Source organism: Sclerotinia sclerotiorum, genomic scaffold (genome assembly GCF_000146945.2).
Source record: "Sclerotinia sclerotiorum 1980 UF-70 scaffold_5 genomic scaffold, whole genome shotgun sequence".
Classification (NCBI taxonomy): domain Eukaryota; kingdom Fungi; phylum Ascomycota; class Leotiomycetes; order Helotiales; family Sclerotiniaceae; genus Sclerotinia; species Sclerotinia sclerotiorum.
Window position 1 is genome coordinate 2,077,669 of NW_001820831.1, and position 17,623 is coordinate 2,095,291.

Genomic DNA, 17,623 nt, shown 5'->3' on the forward strand with positions numbered 1-17,623 from the left:
ATTAATAATAACAAAAGAGTAGTTAATCTATATCTAGGTAGTACTACATAGATCCTTCAAGTTTGAATACTACGTATAAATCTAGAAAATACAGTAATTAACCATGAGATAACTAGATAGATATAAGTTATAACTGCCTACTGAGAGGAAAGTAAGATGTTTAAGTCTTGAGATCTTACAATATTAATGAAGCAGTAGGTACGTATGGATTACGGAAAAGCAAAATAGGGAGGGAGGGTAAATTGTGAGTACCTAGGACTTATTTATTCATTTATTTTATGAGTATATTTTTATTTGAAAAAAAAAATATATATATATATATTATTTATTTATTCATTCATATATAGATAGGTATAGGGTCACATATATATATATATACTCTCAGCTCATCACAAGCTGGAATGGAGGGAAAAACTCAAGATAGGATGACAAGCTATCTAGTAATGTAACTCGCGTTCTCTCGTTCCATCATTAACAGCTATCGTACCATTTCAAGTTCTTACATTCAGCAGTGGCAAATTAGATATATAGAATATTGACTTTCTGCTCCTATCCTCATGCACCACAACTAAGTACAAAAAGAAGGCGGTAGAAATGAAGGCTTGGTGACGAAACGTGGAAAAATGGCTCACTCGTTGGCGTTCCTATCTGTATCTTTTTGTTTCAGTTATGTTATTGAGTAATGACCGGATGACTGGGTCATGTATAAAGGCCCTGGGATATTCCTGATGAAAGTTTCACTGCAGCATCTTTTACAGTACTGCATTTGTATCTGCCATTCATCTGCAGATTGCCGTTGAAATCTCCGAGAGGATCCAGTCAAGTAGGATCGGTTGCTCTACTTTCTCATAATCACCATGCTCCTCAAACTCGCACTTGTCTGTCTGGGCAACCTCGTTACTTCAATCTGTTGCATCGATGTAACAGTAAATTCCATTCTCGATGCTGAGATCAAAGTTGCTTCTAGCCAGCTTGACAAAATGAATCTTCCGTTGAATAACAACCTGACTTGGTTCTTCGATTTCACAACGCAACCTCACTACACCTACACGCCAGGCGCTGTCGTCAACGCTGATGCTGCTACATTTCCTGCTTCAACTAATTACGGCATGACGATGGCGTTGATAAATTTGGGCCCATGTGGAATGTTACCTCCTCACTACCATCCGCGTGGGACGAATTTGTGGTGGCAGTTGAGGGTGTGACACAGACGTGGATGATTGAGGAGAATGGGGCGAAGCTCGTTAATCAAACGCTGAGACCATGGCAGATGACAATCTTTCCGAGGGGCAGTATTCATAGTATGCAAAATATAGGTACTGTACGTCCTCATAGGCTAAGATTATCAATGCTAAATGGAATCAAGGTTGTACCAAAGCTACTCTTGTGTCGGCGCTGAATTCGGAGGATGCAGGGACACAGAATATTCTTAATGGGTTTGCACAACTGCCAAAGAATGTAATGACAGCTGCTTTTGGTAATCCGATAGGAGGGTTCAACCTGCCTCCTATACCAGAAGTAGGCACTGGCAGTATAATTGGATCTGCAGCGTGCCTGGCAGCTTGCAGAGGGAAAATGTGACACTGAATCTAGCGCTCTCTCAACTGTAAGTTATTGACCCTCTAACGACTCAGTAAAATTGCTAGGGTTCGCACCAAATGTCTTATTTAGTGTTATATTATAGTGGCGTTCGATGATTGGATGTACAACACAATATGGCGTCGCTGTCGTTTGGTGATTGGGAAAGACAACAAAAGCTAGGGTTGTGGATTATTGCTTGGAGGAAACTATGTAGCGACTTGATATAACAACCGTGCAAAGTATGTTTAACATCGTCCCTACTCGTCTTGGTGCAATATATCCGTAGTAACCACGCAGAGTCTGACACTGGCTGTCAAGGTTGATCAGACGAGGAAATAATGCTTGAAGTTGTGCATTCGAGAATATCATGAATTCACATGCGCTTATTTGCCTCCAAACTTCTTTGCGACCCAAGCGCTTCCAAATTCGTCATACTCTTGCTTCGTTACTGATAACTTCTTCAAGACATCTGGATGTTTCGCCAATTCTGCCCCACCATTCCAAGTGCTGATAATCGGATGTTCTGGTCTCGCACAACGGACGTAACATTCTGCTGGTGCAAGTGCCTTGATCTCAAGCTGAAGCCTCAAAATGAATCCTTCTATCTTTGAGCTGCCTCCTACGACAATGATATTTGCGAGGAGAGCTGGCCATAGACCCATGGGTAAGGAAGAAAGACTTTCCATGACTAATTGAGCTATGCCTGATTGTCGCATACCAATATCCGAAGGATTAAAAAGTAATTCCGGAACCGTGAATCGTTCGTTTCTCAACGTCAAAATATCTTCCGCAGCTTCCGCCATCTTCCCTTTCGTCAACTGTTTTAATTTCCCTGCTTGTAATGGATCATGGTCGCGCACGAAACCTTGAGATCGGTTATGATAATCAGGGAGAACGTAATCTTTCGCTATTCCACCACCTGTCTCAAAAATTTCTCTGCGGTCTCCTCTGGTTCCTTTCCATGTTTTCTCCATATCGCCATTGAAGTCCCTTGAGACATAACAACATGCTTCCTTGATCTCGTTGACCAAATAGGTATCATTACGCATGTCATACTGCCGGAGAGATATTAACCGTGTCAAGTAATTTGTCATGAGCTTGCCTCCCACGTCTAATCTCCGGATCGCTGATTGTAGAGGGCGACCTTGTAGAACAGGCGTGATGGTCGTATGAGAATATCCGGCATCGATGAGAAGAATTATTTCGGCAGGTAGGAGGGGCTGTGATGGATCTCGAGCTGGCCCTTTGAATATTCCTTGAATATCATTATACGCATTGAGTATTGGACCTGGATATTCGTTAATGCTAATCCACAGACAAAGCATAGTATTACATACCAGGGCATCGATAGTAGTTAGCAAAACCGAATTCCTCAAACACCATTTGATCACAGTTTGTCTGCAGAGCCGGTAGCGCATTAGGGGCCTCTGTCAATATTAGTCCTGTCTCTCGTGGATCGCAATGCAGCGGTGCTTTTTTGTCAAAGAATTCGTGCTCCCATATCTCTTTTTCTGCTTCCCAGTTCACCAAATACCCTTTTTCAACAGGTCTACGAAAAACGATGTCTCCAAAATCCTTACAGTTGTCCAACTGCGATCCAATGTAAACTTTCTTTTCGCGGTCGCGGGCGATACAGTTAGGTATAATTCGCGGCGAATCTGTGGATTCTGGAGAGGAGAAACCGGCCTTGATGGTGTAAGCTCCATTGTCAACAACCAAAGTTCTAGTTGAAGGTGCTTGAGCAGCAGCAGCTGCTTTTCGATTTGTAGACATTTGTTTTTACCTCGTCCAAATTTGGACTAGGAAAGGTCAGCACATTATTATGGCGATGATAATTGAAGTGAGTGTTGGTAGCTTTTTGAAGCTTCAATTTATTGATGATGCATTTGCGAGGGTGGATGTCGCGTCGCACTACAGAAGTCACGCAGAAACCCCCACTAAGAAAATAGTTTTCAGGCTTCAGATTTCTCAGCGTCATAACCGTTAGTCTTACACCATAACATCAACATTATGGTAGACACCGAAAAGAAGGCCAGCGATGACTTGGCTATTCTGAAGTCGACGGTCGAAACTATCAAAAATTTAATACAACAGCTACAAGCCCCCGCGAAAGCTCCGGAAGATGTCAAGGAGGGGTCATCTTCCGAAGAGACAGAGCAATCTAAGCATGCAGACGTCAACGCTATCGACCTTGCCCATGATTCAGCGAGTCTCATAAAGGCGCATTCGACAAAGCTGTCTCTTTTGATTATCAATAAACCATTTACGGCGTCGGCAATCAATAAAGTGTTGCGGGAACTTGTGGCTGGGCCTTTACCAGGCCTGGCATCTGCCGTCGAAATTTGCAACGCAGCGAAATATACGAAGGCTATGAGTGAGGAACTACAATGGAGAGTGAAGAAGGTCTTGACGGAGTTGTCAACTCTCATCAACGCAATTCCTCTGGATGGGAAAATCCTGAGCGACGATAAGAAGAATGGGACAGGTAAATCGAGTGGGAAGGGTAGTTTGGCTTCAACAGGTGTTGTATGGGATGCCTGTGATTCTGTCATAGGGCTGAAGACTTTAGGTGTAGCAGGATTGGCTATGAAGAAAGCAGAAGAATATCGAGATTTAGTCAAGGATGCGCTCGAAGAGTTGCAAGCATGGGCGGAGGAGGAATCAGATGACGATGACGATGATGAGGATGAGAATAGTGGGGATGAAGATGACGAGAAGAAAGATCCTCAAGATATTGTGGATGATCTTTTTGGATCCCAATCACATATACCCAAGGACGACCCGGAAAAGATTCGTGAAAAGCTCGAGTCGTCAACGAAAAGATTAAGACTCATAATTCTAATGTACCAAGCAGTCGAGAAGAGAAGGTTAAAGACACTTCCTCATCTACCGCATCCCGAGTTGCCTACACAACTGAAGGAGAAATCCTCCGAAGATCCAGGTATAGTGGAGTGCTTAGATGAGGTACTTGTAAGGATGAAGAAGATTACAAACCTCACGGATGATTTAGCAAGTGCGTTCTATGATTTGGATAGTGCTGCAATTGATAAGCTCATGGATGAGACTTGGTTTACAGGCTTTGCTACAGTTGAATTACTGATCAAGAATTGGGAGGGACAAAAAGACGATTTCACTACTTGGGTGCGTATGATCTTCTCAGGATTTGGATTGTTTGCTAATACTCCCTAGGCATACAAATTTCAACTTGCTATGAAAAAGGGCTGGTAATATCATTAGAGCGAAAAATTCAGAGAACTATCATTCTGCTATTACATCGGCATCTTATGTTCTACCTATACTATGATGTTTGGTAAAATATTAGATGCATCCTAATAAGTGCATCTGAGGAGGAGCTTAGATCTAACTTGGTCTTGGATTATAGATGTTGTCAAGGAGAAAATGCTTTGAACTTCTGGTTGGTATATTTAGAATACAAAAAGATATGATACCCCAAAGCAATACGAAGTCTTCTTTTCATTTCTTGAAAACACAATCAGGATTGAGACACTTACTCAGTGACAAGGTTCAAGAGACAGCAAGGATCACTGCAGGTTTCTTCTAGGAAAGTGATCTTCAGTATTTATACACCGAGCTGCAGGTTCATTTTCGTGAGGTACTCGCTCATGCATCTATCTCTACAATACTCAGCTATGCATTATCACTCATTGCCTTCGCTGTGCCATTCGCTCAATTCCGAATCTTCTTTTCATTTGTCTTTTCCTCCCGCAACAGCATCTCTTACATTCATCATAACTTTTGATCGCCTGCAACGACCGTCAACGCAGCACTCCCATATCTCGGCTTCTGCAACGCGAGATACCCCGAGGTCTGATGCCAAGATGAATACTAGGTACCCCACTTCCCCACAAACAGCTATCTGCTTCCCCATGGGATGGATAATTTCACTCCGGCTGATTCGATGGATGAACTTGCATGCATGCATGTATACTACCAGACAGACAAGATGGCGTGGGATGTACAGTATATATACCAGCTTCCTAACCTCTGCAAAAAGTGGGATGTATTTTTGTTCCTCTCCTATCTTACGTCCACCCTCACTCCCTCTCTGATCACCGAAAACCCACAATTCAGAGTCCAAGATAATATGTCCGCCGCAATCGAAGATGCACCTCCGCCGCCAAATACACAGAAAATGGACGACAAGTTCCCACAGCCTGTTTCCGAAATATTGCACGTCGAGCATATGCTTGACTCAGGAAATGACAAACCAGATCATATGGATTATGGACGTGTTGATTCTGAAGTTGCTAAATATACCAGCGACGTGCTTATCCACATAAGTGACGAAGAAAACCGTCGGCTGAAAAAACTCATCGATAGACGAGTATTAATTATAATGATCGTAACATATTTTATACAAGCGCTGGATAAAGGAACATTGGCTTTTACATCGATTATGGGCATCAGGGCAGATGCTCATGTATCTGATTCACAAGTATTTCCCCATCTGAATACCTTCGGATTTGAACAATTCGCTGATACACAACTAGTATCCATGGCTCACAACGTGTATATATATTGGAATTCTGGTCGTCGAATATCCCACCAATTGGGTCCTTCAACGAGTACCAATTGCAAAGTATCTGGGCATAAACGTCTGTGTTTGGAGTATAGTACTCTCCATGCATGCCCTCTGTCATAATTTCGAAGGTCTACTCGTCACCCGCACTCTTCTGGGAATCTTCGAAGCTGCCTGTCAGCCCATATTCGTCGTCTTATCTAGCATGTGGTACAAAAGAGAAGAACAAGCAGGTGTGGTGATATATTGGTACATGATGAATGTATGCACGTCTCTGAAGCTCCCCAAATCCGCTCGAAGAATCCCAATCTAATGATAATAAAAAACGCAGGGCGCTCAACAAATCGTCGGCGGACTCCTCGCCTACTGTTTCACGCTCCTGAAATCCGGGCCCCTCAAATCCTGGCAAGCCATCTTCGTCGCCTACGCCTGTCTCTCTTTCCTCTGGGGAATATTCATCCTAATCTGGATGCCAGACTCGCCTATGCGTGCGAAATGCTTCAGCGAACACGAAAAAAGACTCATGGTCGAGCGAGTGCGCTCCAACCAAACCGGCATGCAGAACCGCAAATTCCGCATCGAGCACGTCAAAGACGCACTAACCGATCCGCAAATGTACTGTTACTGCCTAATAGCCATCTGTACCACGTTACCGACGAGTGGCCTGGGTGCATTCGCCAATATCATCATTACGGGATTTAACTTTACGGTGCTACAAACACAGCTTTTGTCGATGGTTTTAGGCTTTTACATCATCATTGTATTATTATCGAGCCATTATCTGGTCAAGAAGTATAATCAAAATATTCTCGTCATGACATTCTACCTAATGCCGTAAGTGCAAACATTCCCTCTCATCACACACAATAATACTTACCAGAACCTTTCATCTAGATCCTTCATCGGCACCGTAATCCTCATGACAATCCGCAACACGAACTTCAGCACGAAAGTCGGACTCCTGATTTCCTACTACATAACCCTCTCGTTCTGGTCCACTGCCACTCTATCCCTGACACTCATGTCCCGAAACGTCGCCGGCCAAACAAAGAAGACCATAGTCGTAGCTGCAAACTTCATAAGTTGGGCTGCAGGGAATGCGGTTGGTCCTCAGGTGTTTCTGAAAAATGATGCGCCGCGATACTTTATCGCCTTCGCTACTCATCTTGGTTGCTACGCGCTGCTTCTTTTAGTGTTAATTTTTTTGAGATGGCATCTAATGAGGGAAAATAGAAAGAGAGATGAGTTGGCTGAGGCGGGAGTGAGACAGGCCAATGATCGGGACATGGTACACGCGTTTGATGATTTGACGGATAGAGAGAACCCTAACTTTAGATATGTATATTAAGATAAAGGGATTGGTGTTAGAGTAGACTATGCAGCTTGCCGGGACAGGGCTGTTTGATCAAATGATAATCACGATGATGCATGCATATATAATTCCGAAATACGTGTATGAAAACCGCTTTTTGTATATATCATGGTAGTGGATGAAAGGAATGAGAACATAGAGACAAGCCCTCACATATTACCAAACGGCCACCTCTCCAATCATTAAGCTGGCTAAGGTATAATTTATCCAGCATTCGAGGAGTCAAAAGAAAAGAAACATCGAAGAATTCATCCTGGACCAATAGGGATGCTGATAAGAATACTACTGTACACGCTGTCTGGTCGAACACATTAAGACCCGACAACAACACTGATGCTTCCTACAAGCCGCAACGCTACTATTTAATGGAACGATGCGAGGCCTTGAGGATCAACGGTCATTGGTTGCTTGCGCTGTTGGAAGTATGTGGTGTATCTAACTTCGCCTTTCAATAAAGAAGCAGCGTCAACAACACCCGGAATCGTTCCGTTCTCTGTCGCTTTTCCCAATTCCGTCGCTTTGACGTAGTCGGGTTGAACTGATACAGGACTATAGTCCATTAGCATGGTACGCCATATGTACGCAAATATATGCTTACCCATTCAATTCTCGATCAATCTGCAAGAATTCCTTCATGGTCTCCTTAGAACCTCTTTCTCTCAAGTACACCAAGTATAGATTGCTAATTTCCTTCTTAGTATCCAACCTCATAGATGTCTTAATCATATCGCTGTGTATTTGCTTAAGCCTTTCGTGATGCTCGGCTTCGGAGGCTGAATTGGTGGGCTGCGCCAACTCAAACTCCACGTACTTAGTCCAGAAATGACGGCTTTCGGGATACCATTGTTTGTTCTTCTGGAAAACTTGACGAGCCTCATCGACTGATCCTTGGATCTTCCACAACAAGAAAGCCCACTCAACAACAAAAGCAGCCTTTGAGTAAATATCTAGTTCTGCCGAAGCGATCTGTGCTTTATATACTTCAATTGCGGCATTAAGGCCTTTGTGGCGGCGTTCAAGATTGGCCCAGGAAATTATTGTCTCTACATGACCAGGCATGCGGTCTAGAATGGCTTGATGTATATCCCTCGCAACATCGACACGGCCGGTCATCTCCTCGAAATATGCGTATTGCAGCCTAATACCGGGTCTGCTGATAGGCACATAAAGTGTGCTTGCTCGCTGGTATATGTTTCGGACCTCTTCTTCCTTGCGCTCCTTTGATGACATCCAACGAGCATAGCGAAACCAGAACTCATCGTAGAATGCGCAGGTTACTAAACACCTCTCATATAAGAAAATAGCACGGGTATAATCACCCTCGGCCTCTTCAAAGTCCAAATACTTGCGCCAGTTTGCAAGCTGTTGGTTATCGAGCTCGGTGACATGGAAATAAGGGCGCTTGATTTCAGACTCGTACGTCCAACGTTTTGTGGTCTCTGCTTGTGTGCGAGCAAAAATTTCGAGATGGAAATTATCGATTTTGGTTCTGATGTCGCGTTCAATCTCTAATTCGCCCTTTGGTCCAGTCTGGAAACCGGCATTTTCGGATACAACATCCGCGCGAAATTGTTCGAGTTGTTCGGCAGGGAGAAGCTCTTGTAATGGACGGGTGTGAGCTAATTGGCGGAAGCGTTCGAAATATCTGGCATATTGATGCATAGGGATCTTTACGACCCGGTTCAAGATAGCGAATATTTTGTCATGGGCTTCAACTCTGTCCTCAAATTCGAGATATTTGTCCCAGAAAGGGTGCGCAAGGAAGTCTAATCCGACTGCGACAGCTCCACGCTCGAAAAGCCTAATTTTGGATGTTAGATGCGAGTTATAGACCAAAAAGGGGAGGAATGGAAAGGTGGCAAGGAGTGCAAATACGGGAAGGGCAATGTGCTTAAATTCAAATATTCATATCCTCCTCATGCCGACAATGTGTGCAGAGTGATACGGGGTAAAAGCGAACGTGTGATAGCAGAAAGAGATATCCTGGTCATGTTGGTGAGAAGAGTCAAACATGAACAGCTTTTGTTGGCATTTCTCACCGTTTGTGAGCCATGAAAACTCCTAACGTAGCCCATCTTGGCTGCCTGGTCATGCTGCAGATGCTGTGTTAAGGGAAGGAAAGCATCTAATATACTTACTCTCTGATCACATCAGGATCATGACTTGTCTCCACCTTGAAAGAACAATAATCCGTCCATAAGTCCACAGATGTTGCGATACTGGCAATGCCTCTCTCGAAAACCTAGAGTGTGTCAGCAAATAGCTCAATGCGACACAAATTTATCTTCAATTTACCATCTCAGCAGCTTCTGTGCCAGCTATGGAGAATTCCAGATCTGCATACTTCTTCCAATATCCAAATAGTAGGGGAAACTTGGCAAGGAAGCGATCGTAAGAATCTCGAGTTGTCGCAATTGCTTGTGGACTTGAATTGCGATTCAACCCTCCTTCCAACGTCTCTGCTGCGCGAACAAGTTTTTCCCAACTCTCGAAATTATCGGTATCTTCAAGCTATAAAAGAACATAATTAGCAGAGGCGCAATCAATTGAAGCAATTTAATCCACCTACAACTTCGGCATTGAGTTTCTTGATCTCAGCAGACTCCTCGTCCGTCCCTCCATAATGAAAATCAGCCATTGGAGTCGACGCGTTACTGGGTAATAAAATCTTCAATTAAAAAATGTTTTTGAAAATGAAGAATGCCACAAGAGTTTCGAATCCTTATGCTTCGAATCTGAGACTTTAAGTGTGGTTTATCAATGGAGACAAGGGATTGTTTGTAAACTATGTAGTAGAGAAAGTTACCGAACAAGTGAGGCTGAAATTTGAGCTCGATCAATCAAGAATGAGCTTAGTAATTGAAATTGTCAGCAGCTTTTTCTGGCCTGGAATTTCGGGTTGCACTTGAAGTTTATCAAATGTGAGCCTACTCTAATAAAGTAGGTACTTATCGCTAAGGAAGTTTTAGAGGGGCTTCAAATTGAAAAGTATCACCAGCTTTCATCTCAAGGCGATTCAAATTATGTCGTTCTTACGCTTGGAAGACCAACAGTAACTTACTGTTTAAGCCAAATACTAGATATGAGATATGAACTGCACAAGAACAGCTTAACCAGTTTCACGCGTTGTGCTTTTTATCCCATCATCCCATGCCCAGGTGACCAGGAAGTCTATTAATTATTCAAGCTGGCCCATCACTCTTCAGAATCCGTCATGTCGAACAAATACCATCCAACAAACAAATCACAACGATATCCTCGTCGACAATATCATATATCTAACTACGTGAACTTAGACCCTTGATGAATTTCGCAGTTTCTCACGCTCGATCCTGATCTCCAATTTCCAAACTTGACTTTTATGTCTCGTCCCTTGCTCTCCAAATATTTTTATTATTTAACCAACTTCCCAAACTTTCAGTCCGCTGGTGGTCCCAGGTACCAAATATCATCATCCTTGGCTGTAGCATTATCCTTTCCCTAAGATCCTACCATCCACAGGCCATGCTGTCAATTTTGGTCTCATCGACTTCCTATCACCTTTAGGGTTGGGACTTCGATGAGTACATAAAATGCAACGCATCATCGGGTGGCTCAATGTCAAGTTAAGTTTGCAGATTTCAAGTTCGCCAGTAACAAAGTCATAATTCTTTTGCGTTGCAGCCCTTGCATGAAGAATGATCTAGAATGAAACAGGCTTAGCTCCACGCTAATAATTATTAGCCCGCACCTCCATCCTTTAAAAATTTCTTTCAACGAAATTCCAATGATAAATTATCAAGGCTGGTGATGAACGATACAAAGTATCAAACATATAGGAAGAGAATGAACGCTTCAATGAAGCATGATCTCACTTGACAACTTCTGAAGCCTTCACAATTTTATACATTTTTTACAGTTTTACATAATATGTTTGCTTGGCCGCGGAGGAAATCTTTGATGCAAAGTGGGTTCACAAATAGGGCTCACTCCAATGACTCTGTTTGATGATGGAGCTTTCAACCATTGCCAGTGCTTTTTCATGTGGCCATTTTGGGTTATCACCACTGTCAGACTGTTATTCGAGCTCTTCTTCCATTACTTGTTGAAATTGGGCAAATCTGCCTACTACAGGTAAATCATTTGCTAGCATACAAGTTGTGGTCCTTGATGATTTGGGACTTTACCAACCATTGCATTCTTGATAAACTTCTCAGTGCGCCTCAGCATATTGCGCACCGGACATCCCAAGCGTACTACTGCATGTTGCATTGTCTAGGCCCAAGTGCAACCCACATGAATTGAAGTCGTGAGAGAGCTTGTTTGTGCCATCATTCTCGTTTCCGAGACAAATTGTTCATCATTGGTCTGCGATAACATGCCATCGATTGATTGCACTGTTTTGAAGTATCCTATTTTGGCATTTAAGGGGATAATCCGAAGACGAAGCAGCCTACAATGCCAGTGCAGACTTAGTCATATATCCCAACTTATACAAGAATGTACATACTGCGGAGAGAATTTGCCCGATGCGATTTTAATGTGAAGAGATCAAATATGCGAGAATAGATAATGAGGAAGAACAGAAACAATAACAAAGCAAGCTCTACCAATGAGAAAACTGAGCATCATCCCCAACGACAAATGTACTCTGATATCCATACTCCCTGCCCCCTGCTCCTAGACCCTATTCTGCACCAATCCTACGATCTCGAATACGCATAACTTGCCGTATAATCATGAGGATAATAAGGCTGATTTCTTCCCGGATACGTTTCATTAGGATAAGGTAAATCCTGGGGCGGTATACTTCCATAGCCATGTTTAAAATCAGGCGGATATCTAGGTGGTTCTCGAAGCTGCTCATTGGTCTCGTAAGCACTATTGCTACTTCTATACCGCGATCCGTATTCCGATTTCGATCGGCCAGATCTAGAAGAAGAAGAGATAGAGCTTCTAGAAGAACCGGAGCCAGAGCTTGAGGAGCGGCTTGGTTTTGAAAATACGGTAGATGCATGGGATTTGGTGTCGTCGTCGTCTGATGACGATGAATCGTCTTCGTCGTATCTACTAGAGTGTCCGTCATAGGAAAGGGAAGAGCCACGGTGTCGTCTTCCACGAGAAGGACCAGGAGAAAAATCGGCATTTGAGACAGTTTCCCAGGAGCCAGTGGATCCAGCATCGCTGTGTGAGGGACGTCTCATTCGCTCATGTCTTTTGTGACGTCTTTTCTCATTATTGCTTAGTTGTATACCAAAGCCTCTCGCAACTCTAGACTCGTTAATTCGGCCAAAAGTTTTGTCTCTTCTGACCTCCCGCCTCTCATGTCTTTTTTCCTTGTCCGTTCTTTGGCGTTCAGTCAATCTGACGTCGGGTTTTATGAATCGAGACTGGTGAGCATCACGGGAACGTTCGAGAAGTTCTAGTTTGTGCTGATGAACCAGCAGACTGCCTTTTCTCAATGCTGCTTTGAGGATCGCGCTTATGTAGTCGAGCTTTTTGTAGCGGTAGTAATTATTTTCTATAGTCTGCTGAGTCTCTCCATGTAGCTTCTCAAGTGTTTTCAAGAAAGTTCTCATTTTACCCGGTTTAGTCTTGCCGAGTCGATGTGCCTGTGAGTTACCTCCATAGACAATCTCATGTTCGTTATCTTTATGACCGGATCTACTGTGTGTATCTGGTTCTACTTCGTATGTGATTGAGTATCTCAAGAATCTCGTTCGCCCTTCATGAATACCAATATCGAGTGTGACCGATTGCTCTATAAAGCCTGGTAGGAGCATGCATTCGCTGGCATAGACGCTGTAACTTATGTTCTCCCTTTTCTCTTCCCTGGATTTCCTTAAAACAACGAGAGTGATTAGCGAATATGCCTCTTTGGTGTACACAGGAAGGACTCAACATACGGGCAATGTTTTAAAAACTTATGTTTGCCTCTCATCTTTGAGCTAATGGTAAACTACAGGTATAATCAAGTCTTAAAGAACTTGTGACTCAGTCTGTAAAGTTGCTGTGCTGTGAATACCGTTTCACGAGTGATTGATGATCTCGAATTCATTAGAATAATCCTGTCCCATGTCAAAGGTTTTCTAGAAATCTTGAAAGAATAACAATAGCCTCACACCACTTGGATGTCCTACTGTCCACAGGCTTCTGGCCTTAGTAGCTCAGCATTGGAGGCCTGCTCTGCACCGCCAATGGCCGGCGCGTAATTTCGTCATCGCAACAGAATCCTACACTGGCCAGGCCCAGCCTACCTGATAGCGAGAGATCCTACGACTATTCCTCTACTTGTATGCGATCGAATTGACAGCAAAGTCCTAAAGTCGGAAAGAATACTTGCTCCACCAAAATGCTTCTGATATTTGGCTACGCTTCGCGCAGAGCGATATAAAGACTCAGTAGTGCCTTTTCACTAGAAATATGACATTGCAGCGAGAAACAGGTGAAGCGTTTCATTGGTATAGCATAACACCTGCAGGTTCAAAGGAACTTGATATTAAGGGCATCCAGTCCTGTTCCATTAATGGAACTTAAATATGGATTGATATTTGTGGAAGATTATTCATGTAACCTTAATAGCCTAGATGTTCAATTGACAGTTTCCTAGAAAGTCACATCATCCGTGTTAGATCTAAAAAAACTATTTAAATCTGGGAGGATACAGCCCCGTGTATCCGGATTTGCTGTGCTGAAGTTGGACAGGCTGGACGTTGGAGATAAATCGGAAGAGGAAAAGGGTATAATTTTTGGTGGCGGGGAAATATACATCGGTCTACAGGCACGCCAGCACGAAGTACCTCTCATAATTATTGACAAAATTTTCATCCTATTCATGCACTAACACTAGTAGAGGAGACTGTATAAATTCCTGGTTAAGATAATCAAACTACTAGATCCGAGACCCTTCAAAGGATCTAGGTCAATCGCCTTCATCTGACCATGGTTTCAGGCTTCTGGATCTTCTGTGACATTAACACAGTACAACAACGAATTTCGTGTCCCCAAGACACATTACGAAAGAAGAGACTTAAAGACCAGGTCTATCAGCCACTAACAGGTAGTTTTCAAGACCATAAAGCGGTTGAACATGTTTCGCTCGCTTTTGTTCGCTTGGGATGTCGGCCGCGTACGCCAACAGTACTAGGAGAATCAAAAAAATGTGGCCTAATAAAATATGGGAATCAAGACCATAATGATTTGATTATGCATACTAGTTTGAGAATATTCGTGTATCTGAAACTTTGATTTGTAGCGAAAGAGAATTTGGCAAAGATCTGAGATATAGTTTGAAAACGAAAGCAGCTAATTTGCAATTCAGAAGCATATTCTAGATCATGACTTCATTTCATCCAGAGGTTTTCAGTTTCAATGGGAAGTTTCAAGTCTATACTAATATATAGCCTCTTATTCCAGGCCTTGTTCTAGTCGGCTGGTACATCAAAATTCCCAATTTGAAGAGCTGTATGCCCGAGACGCAGCAGCGATTGAGGCTAGTCAAGGACTTGTTTTAAGACGTAGTGGACAATACATCCGTATCGGTAAATACGGCATACTGTTCTTATCTGGTATGCTCTATGACTATCAGAGGATGAAACTATCTACCGGCGAAGACTCAGATCCGGGTAGTAGTAAAAAAAGATTTGCTCCTCCGTGGCACGATATGCATTTCGCTCACAAGTCATCAATATCGTCCGATTATCCTGCTTCGTCCGATTCGAGATTGGGGGTCATCGGTAGCATCAACTACATCTAGATTTCTCCATTCAAGCTCCAGCTTTAAACCGAACGCGAGGCTTCATCTGAATGTAGGAGGTCGCGATATTCATGTACTTCATGGACCGGGTCGGACGCATAAGCCATCATCTGATGATGGTTATGAAACAGATTATAATATCAAGGTAAGGAAACTGAAGAAACTACCTGGACCTAACTACACTGCTGCTATGGCAGTTTAATCATGTTTCAGATTTATCATAGTTATCTTTTTGTCTCTCATTTTGTTGTTTATTGTATTATCTGAGCTATGCTTGCTTCTCTATGCTTCTGGTAGTGGCGTTGAAGGAATATATACCCAATTGCAAGTTGAAGCATTATTGATATCAGCAACATAGTGTGACTTGACCTATATCTAACTCTGTCTTCCAAGATTTGACACTGCGATAAGCTTGAATATTTAATATCAGAGCGCTGTATTTCATCAATAATTGTCAGATAATTAAATTACAAATCCACAATTCTCTAGTATTAAAAAGCTATAAAAAGTAAGAACAGAACCTATTAAAACCATACTGCTACTAACATATCCAAATCGGCGTCGTTTTCTTCCTCATCCCCCTCAATGGTCCAACTACCACCATTAGTTTCATCAATTCCTACCCTAGAATTGTTAAAGCCTACACAACTATCAACAGCCACTCTATCCCAACCCTCCATGTCACTCTCACTCTCTTCATCAAGCATCAAATCATCATACCCTCTCACATCCCCAGCACACCATTCCCCATCCCCTTCCCCAACCCCATCATACCTTTTCCCTCAAACCAAGCAACACTCAACCTTCCACCACCCTCATAACCACCCAACCTCCCCACCTCCCTCATCCTCTTCCCTTCCAAAGCCTTCGCCTCCCTTCTCGCCATCCCTACCCCATCCATCCCCATCTTCGACCAATTCCAACTACCCGGTCTTCTCCTCCCTTCCTTCTCCATCTGCATCATCCCACTCCATCTTCTCTCTCCACTACCCATTCCCACTGCACCTCTTGCTCCTGCCGTAAATTCTCTCTTTTCAGCCGTGTCACTATCAACTCTGACAATCTCATCCCAGAAACCTCGTCGTTCAGATCCATCGACTGCGGTTGCAGAGTTCCGCCAATTGAACATGATATCCAAATACTGCTCAAACAACACCGGTTGAAATCCATTCAATATAAACATTCTACCACAAAACCGAGAGTCCAGAGTGTGTAAGACCGGATTTAAAATCGACATAGTAGATAAGGGAGAAGAAGTAAGAGGAAGATAATGTTCGATATGCTATTCTCATAATTAACAATGAATTTGAAATGGGATGGATACAAAAGGCTTACGGGTATCACACGTTCACAAGATGCTTTCATATTCGCACTATCGTTTTCTCCAAGAGCATCAAGTTCCATACATAGCGAACTAAGCAATGGATTTGAGAATGATCCACCTGCGGCCCCAAAAGTGTAAATCTCCAATTTCGACATCAGAGTTGGTGGTAAATCGGCGTGCAATTGGTCGAGAATATCAGAAACTACCTTGGACCCGGTTGAATGCGACAGGATGACAACTTTCCGAGTACTAGGTGCCAAAAGACTTTCGCGAAGTTGCGAATATAGACTGCGGTGGATAGGCATAATTATAGAGAGAAAGTGTAGCAGAAGGTCGAGAGGAAGTCCTAAGGTGCGATTGTGAATTCCGGTTATGCGGCGGTGGAAAATGATGCCCAAGCGAGTGAGATGATGCATCATCTGAGTGTAGCTGTTCATGATTAGTGCTATGTATAATCCATCCGTATGGCTTTCCTAGAGGGTACTTTTTACTAACCTCGTGCAGGCGCCATTAACGAAAATCCATTTCTCGTCCCCAAAATCTCCAATGGGCATCATACTTTCACAGATTCGATCGTTTCCTCTCAATGCCCATGACATTCCCATAACAGCTCCCCACATAGCTGCACAGCACACCATGAACATCGCTGCAGGCATTGTCAAGAATGCCGGTATGACCATAAACATCGCCCAACACTCTGTAATACATAACATACACTGAATGCCCATTTCGTAAATATCCCTTCTTGAACTCTTCGGGATTGTCTGGGCAAAATTGAAAGTGAAAGACCCCATCATCTGGGGAATACAGTACAAATTTCGAGAAAGTATTTGCATGGAACTCCGCAGAGCTTCCATTGTCGAATGACGGTACTGGGCTGGTGATGTCCCGCATGTAGGATCAATGATCGAAGGAATGACTGTGACTGCCGCTGGGGATATTGATGGTATCTGTGCCGGTAAAACAGGTGGTGGTTGAACGGCCATCATGTCTCCAACGGAGTTCATGGAGCTGCTGTTGCGTGATAACCAGGGCATAATTACTTACAGATTCAAAAAGAAGGTAAAGAGC

The 17,623-nt window shown here is 43.2% G+C and overlaps 8 protein-coding genes across 8 annotated transcripts; 4 read left to right on the forward strand and 4 right to left on the reverse strand.

The window, feature by feature from the left end:
• Positions 1-857: 857 nt before the first annotated feature.
• On the forward strand, positions 858-1,738 carry SS1G_04766 (predicted protein; the record flags this gene model as incomplete). The annotated part of the gene is made up of 4 exons (XM_001594908.1): positions 858-1,199; positions 1,336-1,518; positions 1,550-1,606; positions 1,685-1,738. 4 exons carry the CDS (start codon positions 858-860, stop codon positions 1,736-1,738), a joined length of 636 nt encoding a protein of 211 aa, XP_001594958.1.
• A 226-nt stretch (positions 1,739-1,964) lies between these two features.
• On the reverse strand, positions 1,965-3,354 carry SS1G_04767 (hypothetical protein; the record flags this gene model as incomplete). The annotated part of the gene is made up of 2 exons (XM_001594909.1): positions 1,965-2,869; positions 2,919-3,354. The coding sequence occupies 2 exons, from the start codon at positions 3,352-3,354 to the stop codon at positions 1,965-1,967; spliced, it is 1,341 nt and encodes a 446-aa protein (XP_001594959.1).
• Positions 3,355-3,951: 597 nt separating this feature from the next.
• On the forward strand, positions 3,952-4,809 carry SS1G_04768 (hypothetical protein; the record flags this gene model as incomplete). The annotated part of the gene is made up of 2 exons (XM_001594910.1): positions 3,952-4,722; positions 4,771-4,809. 2 exons carry the CDS (start codon positions 3,952-3,954, stop codon positions 4,807-4,809), a joined length of 810 nt encoding a protein of 269 aa, XP_001594960.1.
• Positions 4,810-5,545: 736 nt separating this feature from the next.
• Positions 5,546-7,469, forward strand: SS1G_04769 (hypothetical protein; the record flags this gene model as incomplete). Its single annotated transcript, XM_001594911.1, has 5 exons — positions 5,546-5,926; positions 6,093-6,383; positions 6,453-6,955; positions 7,016-7,315; positions 7,355-7,469. The coding sequence occupies 5 exons, from the start codon at positions 5,546-5,548 to the stop codon at positions 7,467-7,469; spliced, it is 1,590 nt and encodes a 529-aa protein (XP_001594961.1).
• A 386-nt stretch (positions 7,470-7,855) lies between these two features.
• Positions 7,856-10,131, reverse strand: SS1G_04770 (hypothetical protein; the record flags this gene model as incomplete). Its single annotated transcript, XM_001594912.1, has 5 exons — positions 7,856-8,042; positions 8,092-9,294; positions 9,632-9,735; positions 9,789-10,004; positions 10,063-10,131. 5 exons carry the CDS (start codon positions 10,129-10,131, stop codon positions 7,856-7,858), a joined length of 1,779 nt encoding a protein of 592 aa, XP_001594962.1.
• Positions 10,132-12,175: 2,044 nt separating this feature from the next.
• On the reverse strand, positions 12,176-13,413 carry SS1G_04771 (predicted protein; the record flags this gene model as incomplete). Its single annotated transcript, XM_001594913.1, has 2 exons — positions 12,176-13,313; positions 13,379-13,413. 2 exons carry the CDS (start codon positions 13,411-13,413, stop codon positions 12,176-12,178), a joined length of 1,173 nt encoding a protein of 390 aa, XP_001594963.1.
• Positions 13,414-14,414: 1,001 nt separating this feature from the next.
• SS1G_04772 (predicted protein) lies at positions 14,415-15,430 on the forward strand (the record flags this gene model as incomplete). Its single annotated transcript, XM_001594914.1, has 3 exons — positions 14,415-14,532; positions 14,876-15,013; positions 15,360-15,430. The coding sequence occupies 3 exons, from the start codon at positions 14,415-14,417 to the stop codon at positions 15,428-15,430; spliced, it is 327 nt and encodes a 108-aa protein (XP_001594964.1).
• A 322-nt stretch (positions 15,431-15,752) lies between these two features.
• On the reverse strand, positions 15,753-17,208 carry SS1G_04773 (predicted protein; the record flags this gene model as incomplete). Its single annotated transcript, XM_001594915.1, has 4 exons — positions 15,753-15,847; positions 16,003-16,510; positions 16,564-16,981; positions 17,048-17,208. The coding sequence occupies 4 exons, from the start codon at positions 17,206-17,208 to the stop codon at positions 15,753-15,755; spliced, it is 1,182 nt and encodes a 393-aa protein (XP_001594965.1).
• Positions 17,209-17,623: the final 415 nt, after the last annotated feature.